At 55.6% G+C, this 18,011-nt stretch overlaps 1 protein-coding gene across 1 annotated transcript in view; it reads left to right on the plus strand.

Moving 5' to 3' along the window:
* The first annotated feature begins 5,766 nt into the window (after positions 1-5,766).
* The window catches only part of ZCCHC14 (zinc finger CCHC-type containing 14), a 49,706-nt gene continuing 37,461 nt past the window's right edge, over positions 5,767-18,011 (plus strand). Inside the window, exons 1-2 of the mRNA XM_066583464.1 lie at positions 5,767-6,099; positions 9,663-10,422. Of these exons, the coding sequence (XP_066439561.1) occupies positions 9,850-10,422 (573 nt within the window). The 5' untranslated portion in view covers positions 5,767-6,099; positions 9,663-9,849. The remainder of the gene's footprint in view (positions 6,100-9,662; positions 10,423-18,011) is intronic.

Here is an 18,011-nt window from a genome sequence, read left to right on the forward strand (position 1 = left end):
TTCCTGCATCCCTTCGAGGATGTAGAGATTCGTGGAGCTCCATTGTTTTCAATGCGAGACTTTGCATCGCCGCAGTGGACGGTGCGCTGCGAGATCCCGCAGCCAGATAACACATGCCGGGGTTTGTTTCCAGCATCACATTGCGGTGCCATGCAGGAAAGCATCGCTCAGGTGTATCACCCCGCCCAAATCTCGAGTGCTCTTATCGCCCGTGTGCAGCCGGCGTCAGGCTCCGTGCACATAGACCTCTAAAGGCACGCGGACATCCGGCTGCTGCGCGGTCTGACGCGCGGACATCCGGGCTGCTGCGCGGTCTGACGCGCGGACATCCGGGCTGCTGCGCGGTCTGACGCGCGGACATCCGGGCTGCTGCGCGGTCTGACGCGCGGACATCCGGGCTGCTGCGCGGTCTGACGCGCGGACATCCGGGCTGCTGCGCGGTCTGACGCGCGGACATCCGGGCTGCTGCGCGGTCTGACGCGCGGACATCCGGGCTGCTGCGCGGTCTGACGTGCGGACATCCCACATTGACATGCACTATTGTCGTCCTAGGACTGGGCAAGGACCAGACATGCAGCGACTTATCAAATGTGGACTAGTCCCTAGAGTAAGGAAGAGCCCGTGTGCCCACACGCATTCAGTGCCATTTGGTCTATCCGTGTGCTTGCACCCTTAGGCTGGCGGCACCTGGTAGGATTCCCCATGTGTGAGCCCGCAGTAGAATCCAGCTCTGACCGCGGCCTCCGTGCCCGATTTTTTCTGTATTGCGGATTGCCCCGGTGGCTCGCCGTCAGTCACGCGCAGTACAGGTATTTTTTATCTGTTTTTCCCACACCGTCACTGGGCGATTATACGGGCCCCCACGACCTATCTGCAATGTCAATTGTGTTGGGCCCCGGGGCAGACTGGTTGATTGTTTTCAATGGGAGCCATCGCACTACAATAACACCGGCTGCGATAGGATTTCCGCTAATACGAAATGTTCTAATCTTTGAATCGATGTGGAATACCGCAGATCGTCCTTGCGGGTTTTCGCAATTCAAAGCTGGTCGTGTCCTATCGGCCTTAGATAGGAAAATCTAACAGAGCGACTTCCAACGAGGCCGGTCATCGGTGCTAGACTAGCCGGGGTCTCACCGCCAACCGCGAGCGCGCTCGGGGGGGGGGGGGGGGGTTCTCATGTAACTGCGCAGAGAGTATGGCAATTGGGCTTTCGGGACGCCATCTGTCTTCCACCTAGATTGGTGGTCACACCTCTAGGACCTGAAGAGGGGGGGGGGGGGGGGGGATACGTTTTGCAGTTTGCAGTCAGAACTACAAATACCATCTTGGCATACGGTCTTCAGTACTTGCATGTTCCGTGAGAGCGCCATCCAGCGCCAATCTAGTGCGCAGATACAGAGCGTTCCGTTACCGCCATGCACGATGCCTAGTACATTACCAAAGTGCACTTACCACTTAGTGCCGTCCGTCAACCACAAACTGCCACACAGTGCCCAATGGGGAACACAAGGGCTGTATGACGACACGAGGAGGCGGAGCTGTGACGGCCGCCATGTTAGTTGTGACCCCGCTGTTCCAGATGTAACTGGCGCATTGCGTTTCATTCCAAGAATCCGCATCGTTTTCACAGACCGTAACTCTGCCTGTTCAGTGCGTATTCTGGCCGTCCTGCTGTTCGCACCTGAGGTCCCGTAGACCTCCCTCCTGCGCGGAGGCGCCATCCCAGCGACCGCAGTCCGCTATCAGATCCGGAATACCGGAATATAACAAATACCGCCGTTTGTTTTCACGTACGTAAATCTGAGCACGAAAACCGCAGGTCTGAATACCCCAACACAATGCGTAAATACACGTGCGCGAATGAGTCGCGATGTGCAGCGGGGGATTCAGTAAAACACGTATGAAAGAGAACCCAGAATGTTCCATCGTGTCTCGTATGACGGAGTGACAGAGCGCACTGAACCCGGATGATACGTAGCGGACTCTGCCGCAGCGGTCGGCTTTATAGCTAGATAGCGGCGGCTGTCTTCTGCCACGAGCGCCGCCGCAGGTAACCGCCAATCTATGGCAGCTCCCCGCGATTTCCATCAGACAGGAGGCCGCGTATACGAAGGAAAAATCACAGCTGAAAATCTACGCCGGTTCTTCGATTTTTTTTCTAGCCACGACCTTCTTGGGGAATTTACGCCATTGTTGCACGCGCAAAAAAATAAGCAAGAAGGTTAAAATAGACATTGAGAATTTCGGATGCTGCGTATTCATAGGCCGATACTGAATGAGCCTCCAGACCAGAGGAGCGAACCTCATGTGCGTGGGGCTCATTCACACATCATGGGAGTCCAGGCTAGAGCAGACCCGTCACATCGCGGCCCGCTGGCTGTACGGACGCCCTTCAGCATTTTTACCGACAAAATAGTGTTGCATGCGGCGCGCCTTCATCCTGAATTTCACCGGCAATCTGCAATGGCGGCTTCGCTTGGCTCTTCCGCCGCCGCGGTCTACGAACGCCACGGCTCACAGGCATTTTTTTTCAGGTCGCACATTTTTGGATTGCAAGTTTATGGGAAAATATCAGAAAAATCACCAGATGTGGACCGTGAGCCGGGAGTGCGGCGCTTGTAGCGCGTTCCGTAACTCATTACCCTATACGCACATCCGTAGTGGCGCACGCTTTTTATGCACAAAACGGATGAAAACGCAGCGTTTCACGGATCCACAGGCTATAATGGGTTAAACATTGTGAAACGATGCATGCGACTGCGGTTCACCGGACTGAAGAGCAGCACTACGCTTTTCTATGATACGCATGGCGGTACGTGTCCAGACGCTTAATGTTACTTTTGTGATATTGAACTACAAAACTTTATTAGGAAAAAACAGCTAACAGTGACAACATACGCGTGGCACAAGAAAACCGGCAAAAACGGACACTGCGCAAATGATTTCAAAACCAGGCTGTCAGGCTTGTGGATCCATCTCTACGTGTTCTCCTGCGCGTCTCGTATATGTGATGGCGGGAGCGTCCGGCCGCCGCCGCGTTCTACTGCAGAGAAAACACGGTGATTGTCCCGAAGCGCGATGTGCGCCTTTTGTACTTGTGTACTTTATCTCCGGGGGTTCGGATCGAGTCCGCAGTCTGCTGCTTCTTCTCAGGCTTTGTTCCCACGGGCGCCATCGCGCTCATCAACGTGCGTTTTACCCGCGGATGCCAAAACATCATGCATCACTTCTGAGAAGTCTGGCTCTTCTGGCGCTTGTGCCACGCGCGTCCGAGGATCGGCAAGTGTCTCCATCAATATCATAAAAACATCACCTGTCGTGGGCATCAGACGGCGAGTGCATCAGACGGCGAGGGCATCAGACGGCGAGGGCATCAGACGGCGTGGGCATCAGACAGCGAGCGCTCAGACGGCGAGGGCATCAGACGGCGTGGGCATTAGACGGCGAGGGCATCAGACGGCGAGCGCATCAGACGGCGTGGGCATCAGACGGCGAGGGCATCAGACGGCGAGGGCATCAGACGGCGAGGGCATCAGACGGCGAGGGCATCAGACGGCGAGGGCATCAGACGGCGTGGGCATCAGATGGCGTGGGCATCAGACGGCGAGCGCATCAGACGGCATGGGCATCAGACTGCGAGTGCATCAGACGGCGTGGGCATCAGACGGCATGGGCATCAGACGGCGAGTGCATCAGACGGCATGGGCATCAGACGGCGAGTGCATCAGACGGCATGGGCATCAGACGGCGTGCGCATCAGACGGGGTGCGGTGTTTTTCTTTCCCCTGCTGAGTCCACCCAGCGAGGCGCTCCGGCAAACCAGGACAGGCAGCGGTTTCGCGCCTCGTAGGCATAAGACGGTGTGGGCATCAGACGGCGAGGGCATCAGACGGCGTGGGCATCAGACGGCGTGCAGTGTTTTTCTTTCCCCTGCTGAGTCCACCCGGCGCTCCGGCCCACTCGGACAGGCAGCGGTTTCGCGGTTCGCAGCGTCGCTCATTTGTGACTGGATTCAAAAAACTAAATTCATATTTTTGCAGGTTTTCTGCGTCTCGCAGCGCATAAGATTGTAGCTTTGCGCCGGTGTGCCCGCAGCCTCCGCGGTCCGAGGGCCAGGAAGCGGACCTCATTGTGCCATCAGGTTGTCACTTTCCCATCTGGAGAGCTGGGATCTGATTGGTTGCGGTGACCGCTGTGCCGCTGCTCTTGCAGTGAGAGGGGCATACGAAGAGGTCTTCCAAAGCAAGCAATGTGAAGCAGCTGCCAATCTGTGGAGACATCGCGCTGAACGGCCCGGCCCCCGCGGACGCCTCGCGCTGAATGGCCCGGCCCCCGTCGCGCTAAAGGGCCCGGCACCGAAGTAGACGTCGCGCTGAAGGGCCCGGCCCCCGCGAACACCTCGCGCTGAAGGGCCCGGCCCCCGCGGACGCCTCGCGCTGAAGGGCCCGGCCCCCGCGGACGCCTCGCGCTGAAGGGCCCGGCCCCCGCGGACGCCTCGCGCTGAAGGGCCCGGCCCCCGCGGACGCCTCGCTTTGCAGAGCTCGGCCCCCACGGACACATCGCGCTGAAGGGCCCGGATCGGAGGAGACATTGCACGTTTCAGAGCGCGGTATCAGGCGGTTTCCCACGTGTCGTTACGCTGACATTTGCGCGGCTTCCTCCGCAGTGATGTCATCACCTCCACAGATTCGCGGCGGGCTTCGTGTATTTTACCAGCATCGGTCCGCACGGCTACGGCGTTAAACATCCGCAGTGAATACGGACGGCACGCGGGGGTTCGCGGCGGTTTCACAGGCGGGGGGCGCTGTCCGTCCTTACTGCATTTTTTCACTTGCCTGAAGACCCAATGGATGCGAGCGCCAAACACGGGTGAACACGCTGCGTGCCTCACGGCCGCCCGCGGCGCTCTTTCTCGCGGCTGCAGCACATTAACCCCGTGTTTGATGCTTATTTTCCCGGTTTTTGTCCGTGTATCACCATGGCGGTCGCTGCGTATTCGCGCTGATATCACACCTGTCTACGGCGGCGTATTCGCACGGTCCTACGGGTTTCAATGGCGGTCTTGGTCCGTAATACACAGAGGGGTGTAACCGGCGGGTCGCACGGACTATTTACACCCAGGAGGATATCCAGGCCGCGTACACTGTAACGAAGCTTCAGCTGTGAGCTGTTCACTGACAGGCAGCAGAGCTCTAGTGATGAGACGGTGCTGCCCCCCGCCGTCGGGCTCCACAGCCCTCCCATCCGGACACTCCGGAGAACTACAACTCCACACGAGCCCTCAGGAGACTCGCGCGGTGCACGCTGGGAGACTCCACACAACATCTGGCGCTGCGGAAGAGTCTATGTGAAGAGGGGGGCGCAGAAAGATCATGATCGGGGATTCTCACACTCCCGACTGATATTATCGCGTTTGTTATATTGCGGGCGCTTAATTACTAAAACAACAGCAAGAACACCGGCACGACTGATCCCGAGAACACCTCAGCTCCCCCGTACGAGTAATGGTTCGTTCCTCGCCTGACCTCTGTTTGATGAGCAGCCAGCTAGACCAATAGGACGTCAGAGGGGAGGAGCCATGCCTGGTCCCGCCTCCTGATTGACAGCTCTCCTCAGCCATCTACCACAGCGCTTTTCCCCCTCACCTTTTAGTCAGAGGTGAAGAGACTGACAGGACTTTCTGACCAATCAGAGCCGCCACTCTCACTATGTGGGCGGGCCTGTGTTAGCAGCTGGCCAATGGCGTGGCTTGTCATAGCGGGCGGGTCATCGTGTCAGCGCTGGGGCGCCAGTCCTTCACGTAACGGTTTTTGGGTGACGGTGGAATAACGGCGAATAACGGAAACCCCGGGGACACCGGAGCCCCGCCAGGACGGACGGAAAGCCGCGCCTCGTCCTCCTGGGGAGCCGTCACGTCAGCCGGGGTCGGCAGTTATCGCTTCTCCTCCTGACCCCGTCCTCCAGACAGACCCCCGCCGGGAGAGGGGCGGGCAGCGTCTCACCCGAAGCAGGGAGGAGCCTCAGCGGACCGGAGTGTCGTGACAGCTCCTGACCTCTTCACTAGGTGTCACGATAAGCCCCGCCCAGTGGCTGCTGGTGAGTGACGACGCCCGGAACTGCCCACATCAGCGATAACTGCAGGAGACCCGATAGATGATGGGGGATATATATATACCGGGCATATAATATACGGGAGGGGGGGATATATATACCGGGCATATAATATACGGGAGGGGGGGATATATATATATACCGGGCATATAATATACGGGAGGGGGGATATATATATATATACCGGGCATATAATATACGGGAGGGGGGATATATATATATATATATATATATATATATATACACACACCGGGCATATAACGTACGGGGAGGGGGGATATATATATACCGGGCATATAACGTACGGGGAGGGGGGATATATATATATCCTGGGCATATAACGTATGGGGGGGGGGGGATATATATATATACCGGGCATATAATATATGGGAAGGGGGATATATATATATATATATATATATATACCGGGCATATAATATACGGGGAGGGGGGATATATATATACATCGGGGATATATATATACACCGGGCATATAATGTACGGGGAGGGGGGGGATATATATATACACCGGGCATATAATGTACGGGGAGGGGGGGGGATATATATATACACCGGGCATATAATCTATGGGGAGGGGGGGATATATATACATCGGGCATATAATGTATGGGGAGGGGGGGATATATATACAACGGGCATATAATGTATGGGGGGGGATATATATATATACACACACACACACACACGGCATATAATGTATGGGGAGGGGGATATATATATCGGGCATATAATGTATGGAGAGGGGGGATAGATATATATACTGGGCATGTAATGTATGGGGAGGGGGGATATATATATACCGGGCATATAATGTATGGGGAGGGGGGGATATATATATATACAGGGCATATAATGTATGGGGAGGGGGGGATATATATATATATATACACCGGGCATATAATGTATGGGGAGGGGGGGATATATATATATACCGGGCATATAATGTATGGGGAGGGGGGGATATATATATATATATATATACACCGGGCATATAATGTATGGGGAGGGGGGGATATATATATATATACCGGGCATATAATGTATGGGGAGGGGGGGGATATATATATATACCGGGCATATCATGTATGGGGAGGGGGGGATATATATATATACCGGGCATATCATGTATGGGGAGGGGGGGATATATATATATACCGGGCATATAATGTACGGGGAGGGGGGATATATATATACCGGGCATATAATGTACGGGGAGGGGGGGATATATATATACCGGGCATATAATGTACGGGGGGGGGGGATATATATACCGAGCATATAATGTACGGGGAGGGGGGGGGTATATATATACCGGGCGTATAATGTACGGGGAGGGAGGATATATATATATATATTCCGGGCGTATAATGTACGGGGAGGGAGGATATATATATTCCGGGCGTATAATGTACGGGGAGGTAGGGATATATATATTCCGGGCGTATAATGTACGGGGAGGTAGGGATATATATATAATCTGGGCATATAATGTACGGGGAGGTAGGGATATATATATAATCTGGGCATATAATGTACGGGGAGGGGGGATATATATATTCCGGACGTATAATGTACGGGGAGGGGGGGGGGATATATATCTACCGGGCATATAATGTACGGTGAGGGGGGAATATATATATATATATATATATACACACACACACACACACACATACACACCGGGCTTATAATATATGGGGACAGGGATATATATTCCGGGCATATAATGTACAGGGAGAGGTGGATATATACATACCGAGCATATAATGTATAGGGGGGGGATATATATATATATATATATATATATATATATATATATATATATATATACACACACACACACACACCTATATATACCGGGCATATAATGTACGGTGAGGGGGGAATATATATATATACACACACACACACCGGGCATATAATGTATGGGGAGGGGGGATATATACCGGGCATATAATGTACGGGGGGGGGGATATATAACACACAGATCCCTGACCATCTGCTGATCCCCTTGACCACTGTTGCTATGGTCAGCAGAGGAAGCAGAAGGTGCTGATGATAGCGCAGCCGCACAGCTAGGCATGGCATTGAAGTGAATGGTAGCTGTGCCCGCAGTGCCAACCTGAGATGCTGCACTAGGGTCAGCGCTTTCTGGTAGCGGCCATGGAATGGGCTGATGGGCAGCGATGCCAGTGGTGTGTCCGCCATCCTAGTATACCCCTCCGATAGTCTTCCTGCTCCCACAGTAGAGTCCCGCTGTGATCGTGGCGTCAGAGGCGCCTCCTCTTCATGGTTACAGGCACAGGTGTCACAAGATCACACTGTCCTGCACCCCCACATACCTGTCCTGATGCGGAGCGCCCACTGTGCCCTTCCATACGGGGACCCACATCACCACATGAGGGGCCACTAATAGGATTGCTTGTCCTACCATAGAATACTGGGGTCACATCTCTTACTATGCCGCTCCTCACCAAACGTTTAATGTGGCCCTCGATGTTCAGAGATCTGTGCCATACTGTAGAATACATGGCACAGCTGCTGCAGAACCTCTGTAAATAGCATTCATGCCGACAGACCAGGAAGAGATCAGAGGCGCCTGTGGAGCTGCTCATCGCCATATAAGGCTGGGCCGTGATTCACGCGTATCGCAGCACGCAATGGCGCTGTGTACTTGCTGCGTGCCACCAATCGCCACGCACCATCTTGGCGTGTAATAGGACAGAACATGCCACGATTTGCGGCACCGTGGGAGCTCTGGCAGATTGGTACAGCGTCTTATGTGCGCAAAACCCAGGTGTGTCACCAATACCATCAGAGTGTGAGGGGGAACCAGGCCAAACATAATACCCCAAATGGTACCAGGATCCCCCCTCTATATCCCCCTCATCTATGTGTGGCCTCTCCTGTCCCCCTCCATATCCCCTGTATGTATCCTCGGTCCCCTACGTGTCACCCCCTGTGTATCCTCTCCCCCGTGTATCCCCGGTTCCTCCGTATGCACCCCAGTCTTCTCCGTGTCCTCTCCCCTGCGTATCCCCGGTCCCCTACGTGTATCCCCGGTCCCCTCCGTGTCTCCCCCCCCCCCTCCCCTCCGTGCCCCCCCTTATATCCCCGGTCCCCTCCGTGTCCCCCCCTTATATCCCCGGTCCCCTCCGTGTCCGCCCCCCTATATCCCCGGTCCCCTCCGTGTCCGCCCCCCTATATCCCCGGTCCCCTCCGTGTCCGCCCCCCTATATCCCCGGTCCCCTCCGTGTCCTCCCCCCCCCCCCCCTTATATCCCCGGTCCCCTCCGTGTCCCCCCCCCCTCCCTCCGTGTCCCCCCCCCTTATATCCCCGGTCCCCTCCGTGTCCTCCCCCCCCCCTTATATCCCCGGTCCCCTCCGTGTCCCCCCCCCCTATATCCCCGGTCCCCTCCATGTCCCCCCCCCCCCCCCCCTTATATCCCCGGTCCCCTCCGTGTCCCCCCCTATATCCCCGGTCCCTTACGTGTCGCCCCCGCCTCACACGTGTCTTTGTCCCCGCAGGTGTGATGCTTGGAGAGCGGGGGATGCCGCAGACGGAGCCGGCCCGGTGATCGCTCCCCCGGCAGCAGCAGCAGCAGCGCACAGCCCCGGAGGGAGGAGCGGAGGCGGGCCCGGCCGGAGCGGGAAGGCGGCGTCTAGGTGTCGGGCAGAGAGCGGGGGGCTCAGCCGCCGGGTGTGTCCGGGCACCATGGTGGAGAAGCAGCGCTGCCCCCTGCAGAGGGACGGCGTGTACCGCTGGTTCTCCGAGCTCTCCTCCTCCCAGCGCATCGAGTTCCTGTGCGGCCTGCTGGACCTCTGCCTGCCGCTGGAGCTGCGCTTCCTGGGCTCCTGCCTGGAGGATCTGGCCCGTAAGGACTACCACTCCCTGCGCGACTCCGAGATCAAGGCCAACAACCCCGCCGACCTGGGCAGCCTCACCAACCTGGCGGACGAGGTGGTGCGCAGCAAGCTGCTGGTCTCCCTGGCGCTGCTGGCCTCCGACAACCGCGAGGCGGCGGGGGCGCTGTGCCGGACGCTCACCCACATCGACTCCATCATCAACAACCTGGGCCTGCAGCTCAACGAGGGCCGCACGGGCGACGAGTTCCTGCTGCTCTTCACCATGGCCACCAACCACCCGGCCTTCAGCTTCCACCAGAAGCAGCTGCTGCGCAAGGAGCTGGCTCACCTCCAGGGCCGGCAGGGGGCGGCGGGCCCCCCGGGGAGCAGCGTGCCCACGGCCACCACCACGACGGTCAGCAGCAGCCGGGGCTGCACCAAGGTCAGTGCCCGGGGGCATACAGGGGGCTCACCCCATACTGGCCCATTAGAATCAATGGGAACACGTAACTGTGCCGCCAACATGTATGATGCGTGTGCGAGCTGGGCGTCCAAGGGGCCGCTGCATGCTTGACAAACGCCATGAACACGCCTGCGGGCAAAGGGCAATACACGGAATACAGAGTATCAGCGCTGCGTATGTCAGACCCCATTGTGAACGAGCCCTGAAGGTCTTCCATCCATCGCCCGCTGCATGTACGACCCGTGAGACCGACTGATGGCCGAGACGGGCGACGCCAGCAGAATGATCGTTCAGCCATCGGCTTCTCTGTGTGGCCGGGATCTTGTGCTCTTCTGAATGGGCAGTGGCATGTTAGTCGGCGCTGGGTCTGCAGAGATCATCGCTGCCATCGTTAGTGGCATGTTAGTCGGCGCTGGGTCTGCAGAGATCATCGCTGCCATCGTTAGTGGCATGTTAGTCGGCGCTCAGAGATCCTCACTGCCATCGTTAGTGGCATGTTAGTCGGCACTCAGAGATCATCGCTGCCATCGTTAGTGGCATGTTAGTCGGCGCTGGGTCTGCAGAGATCCTCACTGCCATCGTTAGTGGCATGTTAGTCGGCACTCAGAGATCATCGCTGCCATCGTTAGTGGCATGTTAGTCGGCGCTGGGTCTGCAGAGATCCTCACTGCCATCGTTAGTGGCATGTTAGTCGGCGCTGGGTCTGCAGAGATCCTCACTGCCATCGTTAGTGGCATGTTAGTCGGCGCTCAGAGATCATCGATGCCATCGTTAGTGGCATGTTAGTCAGCGCTGGGTCTGCAGAGATCATCACTGCCATCGTTAGTGGCATGTTAGTCAGCGCTGGGTCTGCAGAGATCATCGCTGCCATCGTTAGTGGCATGTTAGTCGGCGCTGGGTCTGCAGAGATCATCGCTGCCATCGTTAGTGGCATGTTAGTCGGCGCTCAGAGATCATCGCTGCCATCGTTAGTGGCATGTTAGTCAGCGCTGGGTCTGCAGAGATCATCACTGCCATCGTTAGTGGCATGTTAGTCAGCGCTGGGTCTGCAGAGATCATCACTGCCATCATTAGTGGCATGTTAGTCGGCGCTGGGTCTGCAGAGATCATCGCTGCCATCGTTAGTGGCATTGTAGTCGGCGCTGGGTCTGCAGAGATCATCGCTGCCATCGTTAGTGGCATGTTAGTCGGCGCTCAGAGATCATCGCTGCCATCGTTAGTGGCATGTTAGTCGGCGCTGGGTCTGCAGAGATCATCGCTGCCATCGTTAGTGGCATGTTAGTCGGCGCTGGGTCTGCAGAGATCATCGCTGCCATCGTTAGTGGCATGTTAGTCGGCGCTGGGTCTGCAGAGATCATCGCTGCCATCGTTAGTGGCATGTTAGTCGGCGCTGGGTCTGCAGAGATCATCACTGCCATCGTTAGTGGCATGTTAGTCGGCGCTCAGAGATCATCGCTGCCATCGTTAGTGGCATGTTAGTCGGCGCTGGGTCTGCAGAGATCATCGCTGCCATCGTTAGTGGCATGTTAGTCGGCGCTGGGTCTGCAGAGATCATCGCTGCCATCGTTAGTGGCATGTTAGTCGGCGCTGGGTCTGCAGAGATCATCGCTGCCATTGTTAGTGGCATGTTAGTCGGCGCTGGGTCTGCAGAGATCATCACTTCCATCATTAGTGGCATGTTAGTCGGCGCTCGGAGATCATCGCTGCCATCGTTAGTGGCATGTTAGTCGGCGCTGGGTCTGCAGAGATCATCGCTGCTATCGTTAGTGGCATGTTAGTCGGCGCTGGGTCTGCAGAGATCATCACTTCCATCGTTAGTGGCATGTTAGTCGGCGCTCAGAGATCATCGTTGCCATCGTTAGTGACGTGTTAGTCGGCGCTGGGTCTGCAGAGATCATCGCTGCCATCGTTAGTGGCATGTTAGTCGGCGCTGGGTCTGCAGAGATCATCGCTGCCATCGTTAGTGGCATGTTAGTCGGCGCTGGGTCTGCAGAGATCATCGCTGCCATCGTTCGTGACATGTTAGTCGGCGCTGGGTCTGCAGAGATCATCGCTGCCATCGTTAGTGGCATGTTAGTCGGCGCTGGGTCTGCAGAGATCATCGCTGCCATCGTTAGTGGCATGTTAGTCGGCGCTCGGAGATCATCGCTGCTATCGTTGGTGGCATGTTAGTCGGCGCTGAGTCTGCAAAGATCATCGCTGCCATCGTTAGTGGCATGTTAGTCGGCGCTGGGTCTGCAGAGATCATCACTTCCATCATTAGTGGCATGTTAGTCGGCGCTGGGTCTGCAGAGATCATCGCTGCCATCGTTAGTGACATGTTAGTCGGCGCTCAGAGATCATCGCTGCCATCGTTAGTGGCATGTTAGTCGGCGCTGGGTCTGCAGAGATCATCGTTGCCATCGTTAGTGGCATGTTAGTCGGCGCTGGGTCTGCAGAGATCATCGCTGCCATCGTTAGTGGCATGTTAGTCGGCGCTCAGAGATCATCGCTGCCATCGTTAGTGGCATGTTAGTCGGCGCTCAGAGATCATCGCTGCCATCGTTAGTGGCATGTTAGTCGGCGCTGGGTCTGCAGAGATCATCGCTGCCATCGTTAGTGGCATGTTAGTCGGCGCTCAGAGATCATCGCTGCCATCGTTAGTGACATGTTAGTCGGCGCTGGGTCTGCAGAGATCATCGCTGCCATCGTTAGTTGCATGTTAGTCGCCGCTCAGAGATCATCGCTGCCATCGTTAGTGACATGTTAGTCGGCGCTGGGTCTGCAGAGATCATCGCTGCCATCGTTAGTGGCATGTTAGTCGGCGCTGGGTCTGCAGAGATCATCGCTGCCATCGTTAGTGACATGTTAGTCGGCGCTGGGTCTGCAGAGATCATCGCTGCCATCGTTAGTGGCATGTTAGTCGGCGCTGGGTCTGCAGAGATCATCGCTGCCATCGTTAGTGGCATGTTAGTCGGCACTGGGTCTGCAGAGATCATAGCTGCCATCGTTAGTGGCATGTTAGTCGGCGCTGGGTCTGCAGAGATCATCACTTCCATCGTTAGTGGCATGTTAGTCGGCGCTGGGTCTGCAGAGATCATCGCTGCCATCGTTAGTGACATGTTAGTCGGCGCTCAGAGATCCTCACTGCCATCGTTAGTGACATGTTAGTCGGCGCTCAGAGAACATCGCTGCCATCGTTAGTGGCATGTTAGTCGGCGCTCAGAGAACATCGCTGCCATCGTTAGTGGCATGTTAGTCAGCGCTGGGTCTGCAGAGATCATCGCTGCCATCGTTAGTGACATGTTAGTCGGCGCTCAGAGATCCTCACTGCCATCGTTAGTGGCATGTTAGTCGGCGCTCAGAGAACATCGCTGCCATCGTTAGTGGCATGTTAGTCGGCGCTGGGTCTGCAGAGATCATCACTGCCATCGTTAGTGGCATGTTAGTCAGCGCTGGGTCTGCAGAGATCATCGCTGCCATCGTTAGTGGCATGTTAGTCGGCACTCAGAGATCATCGCTGCCATCGTTAGTGGCATGTTAGTCGGCACTCAGAGATCATCGCTGCCATCGTTAGTGGCATGTTAGTCGGCACTCAGAGATCATCGCTGCCATCGTTAGTGGCATGTTAGTCAGCGCTGGGTCTGCAGAGATCATCGCTGCCATCGTTAGTGGCATGTTAGTCGGTGCTGGGTCTGCAGAGATCATCGCTGCCATCGTTAGTGACATGTTAGTTGGCGCTCAGAGATCATCGCTGCCATCATTAGTGGCATGTTAGTCGGCGCTCAGAGATCATCGCTGCCATCGTTAGTGACATGTTAGTCGGCGCTGGGTCTGCAGAGATCATCGCTGCCATCGTTAGTGACATGTTAGTCGGCGCTGGGTCTGCAGAGATCATCGCTGCCATCGTTAGTGACATGTTAGTTGGCGCTGGGTCTGCAGAGATCATCACTGCCATCATTCGTACCCATACTAAGTATATTCTTGCGCATGGCATGAAAGATCGAATCAGCCCATCGGCTGACCGCGGGTATAGTCAGATGGGCCAGTGGTTGGGCAAATGTTGAAGCTCTATCATTGCCCTGTGTAACGGAGCTTCAGGCAGCCTGTCCACGGGCGTTGCGATATCGCGGGAGCAGGAGCCAGCTGACAGATCTCCGCGGTGAGCCTATCTGACAGGCTGACCGCGGAGAATCGCTGCAATTTGCCAGCCACGAGCGGAGGATCGCAATGATTTTCCGCTCGGGGGGGGGGTGTTGCGCGTTCCACAGCAACATTATGGAAAGCGTTCACTGCGTTCCCCGCAGCCGGATTATCGCCGCGGGGAACGCAGTGTAATTCGCCTGTGAACCCAGCCTAAAAGGGAATGTTCCAGGTAAAGGTACCTTTACTTGCTGATCATTGGGGGTCTCTCTGCTGAGACCCTCACTGACCCTAAGAACAGGGATCGCATGCCCCCCCACTTCTCCCACCTGCAGTGACTACAGTGAATGAAGTGCTGGCAGAGCTTATGTAGTCATTCACTTCAGGGGGCCTGATGGAAACGCCCCTGTGCTTGCTGTCAGGCTGTCTCTGCAGTCCCATTGAAAATGAATGGAATGGCAGCGCGCTTGTGCGACCGTGGCTCCATGTATTCTCTTCCTCACTGCTGGGGATGCAGTAAGCCCAAAGTGATGAGAATGGGGAACGCAGGATCGGTGGGGGTCTGCTGAGACCTCCACCAATCAGCCAATTAACCCTTTCCTTTGGATAGGGAATAACTTGTAACTCTAGTACCGCCCCTTTAAGGCTGCCCATACTCATCTAGTGCTGAATGCCTACAACATTTGAGTTTGCCTGATGGGGTCTGTGCAAGGTTAGGAAAAAGGCTCTGCGGATTTTCTAGAAACAGCGCCACGTCAGTCAATGGGCCGTATCTGGTACTGCAATTCGGCTCCATTCACTTGAGGATCACCCATACATATGCATGTTCGGGCAAGTGTGCACATGTTCTTAATAGGGGAGGTCAGAAAGCTGCTGCCAGGCCCCTCTGTCACTAGCTTACCTCCCAACAATAAAAGGATCAGGCAGTTGAAACCTGGTCTTCTCCGGTGGAGAGTTGGGGGGCCGCCACACACGTTAGTAGGGTCCGCTGATATCCAATATGTATGGCCTGCTTCATGGTGACGTATCGCACGCAGCGTGTAGTACTGCTATGTGATCAGAGCCATGGTGGTTGGCGTTCAGGTAACCATGCATCACGTGGCGCCGCTGTCACTCGGCTTGTCGCATCGCCTCCTCATAGTCAGCAGGTTTATTTACATGAACCCAAATGTCAGGCGGAGTGGCAGGTTGGCGTATTCAGCCCCGTGTTCTGTGGTCGCCTTTACCCACAGTGACTGGCAGTCAGTGGTCGCTCATGTGCCACCTGCTGACCTTGGTGAAAGTGGAGGCCACAACCCGTGAGCCCTGCCGGAGGCTCGTCAGGGAAATGTCACCCACTTGGCAGCAGGCGCAGCCCTCTATACATAGCATTGGGGAATGTACCCGCAGGTATGAGAGTCCTAGCCGCCCGTCCTCTGCTGGCCACAACTACAAGACGGGCCCTTGGAACATTTCTAGCAGACTCTCCATGTGAGTGGAAAGAGTGAGCCTGTCTGCCCGCCGGCGGCCTCCTGCGCTGAACGCCACTTCCTGCCGGACCTCGTCTCTTCCAGATTATTACACCAAATAGGGGGTTATTTATTTATTTCCCTCAAGGAGCCAAATTACACTCCTTGTCAAAACCAGGCGCTCCCCCATGAAGAGGTTATGTGATAGATCTATACTCGCTGTGTCAGTAATACGCCTCCCCTGGTAGGAGTATATATATATCATTGTCAGTAACATCATCCCAGAAGTTGTTGGGATGAAACTTTGTGTGATTACAATCGGAGCAAAAGCATCATTTAGGCTTCCTGCACACGGGTGGGTCAGACTCCGTATGTGGGATTCCCGCAGCAGAGTTCGACCTGGTGCCAAGCTGGTGAATCCAGCTTACCCGTCTGGCGGCATCTGCACACTCTGCGGTTCTGCTGTCCGGCACTCCGTCGTGCATGCGCAGTAGCTGCTGGCGCTGGGGGGTGATGCGTATCCTGCGATACTTCTGCAATGCTCACTGCAGAAGTGCCGCGGGGCGGAGGGATTCCGTTGACTTCAATGGAAGCTGGCCATGCGTAACCGGCACAAAATCGCAGTTTGCTGCAACTTATTCTCCGCAAGCGAAAATCTTAAAGGGGTTGTCCCGCGGCAGCAAGTGGGGGTATACACTTCTGTATGACCATATTAATGCACTTTGTAATGTACATTGTGCATTAATTATGAGCCATACAGAAGTTATTCACTTACCTGCTCCGTTGCTGGCGTCCCCGTCTCCATGGTGCCGTCTAATTTGCAGCGTCTAATCGCCCGATTAGACGCGCTTGCGCAGTCCAGTCTTCTTCTTTTCTGAATGGGGCGCTCGTGCCAGAGAGCTGCTCCTCGTAGCTTCGCCCCGTCACGTGCCGATTCCAGCCAATCAGGAGGCTGGAATCGGCAATGGACCGCACAGAAGACCTGCGGTCCACCGAGGGTGAAGATCCCGGCGGCCATCTTCGCAAGGTAAGTAAGAAGTCACCGGAGCGTGGGGATTCGGGTAAGTACTATCCGTTTTTTTTCTTTAAACCCCTGCATCGGGTTTGTCTCGTGCCGAACGGGGGGGCTATTGAAAAGAAAAAAAAACCCGTTTCGGCGCGGGACAACCCCTTTAATAGATTTCCGCTCGTGCAGATGAAATGACGTTTTGCCATTGAATACTATGAGCTGTATTCGCCGCGGACTCCACATGCAAATACGCCCTTGTACAGGAGGCCTTATTGTGGGGAACTGACCCCTTGAAGGGAGCCGGTATTGGTGTATTTTGTCTCCACCGGAACTAGGGATGGAGGCAGAGGTTTGTCCTGGTGGAGTTAAAGGGAACACCTAAAGCTGCCGATTGGCTAGCTCACATTGAAGCCATGGTTCTGTCTATTTTTCTGCTGCTCAGCTACCCTTCCGGTTGCTGTAAGTGTCCCTGGCGCTCTCCCTTCTCCCCTCCTGGCTGCGGTGCTGTAACTGTCTCACCCCGCTGTCCCTCTGGCCGCTGCTCACATACCCTCTCCATTCCTGTAAGTGTCGCCTGCGTTCTCCCTTCTCCCCTCCCGGCTTCTGGCGCTGTAATGGTCTCACCGCCCGCCTTGCCAGCGGCGGCGCTGTCACATCATGTCCACCGGCGGTTCCTTTCAGTGTGCTTTCCCCCGCTCTGTCTCCCAGACGGCCTCCTTTCATCGCTGCTGTGTGTCCTGCGCTGGCGGCACCTGTCACTGTTTCCACTGCCGGTCTCTCTTTCGCAGCTGCCTTGTCCGGCGCCGTCCGTTCTATACACACCCCCTTTAAAGGCGTAGGGAGATAATTGCATATGACGACGTTGTAGAGCTCAATATACTTACAGCTCGGGTCACATGTTACCGGAGAGAATTAATGGAGCTGAATTGGGGGGTAATCACACATTTTTGTACATGCTTTTTCCTGCACTAATTGCAACTTTTCTTTTA

This window comes from Eleutherodactylus coqui, chromosome 11 (genome assembly GCF_035609145.1).
Source record: "Eleutherodactylus coqui strain aEleCoq1 chromosome 11, aEleCoq1.hap1, whole genome shotgun sequence".
In the NCBI taxonomy this organism is placed as follows: Eukaryota; Metazoa; Chordata; class Amphibia; order Anura; family Eleutherodactylidae; genus Eleutherodactylus; species Eleutherodactylus coqui.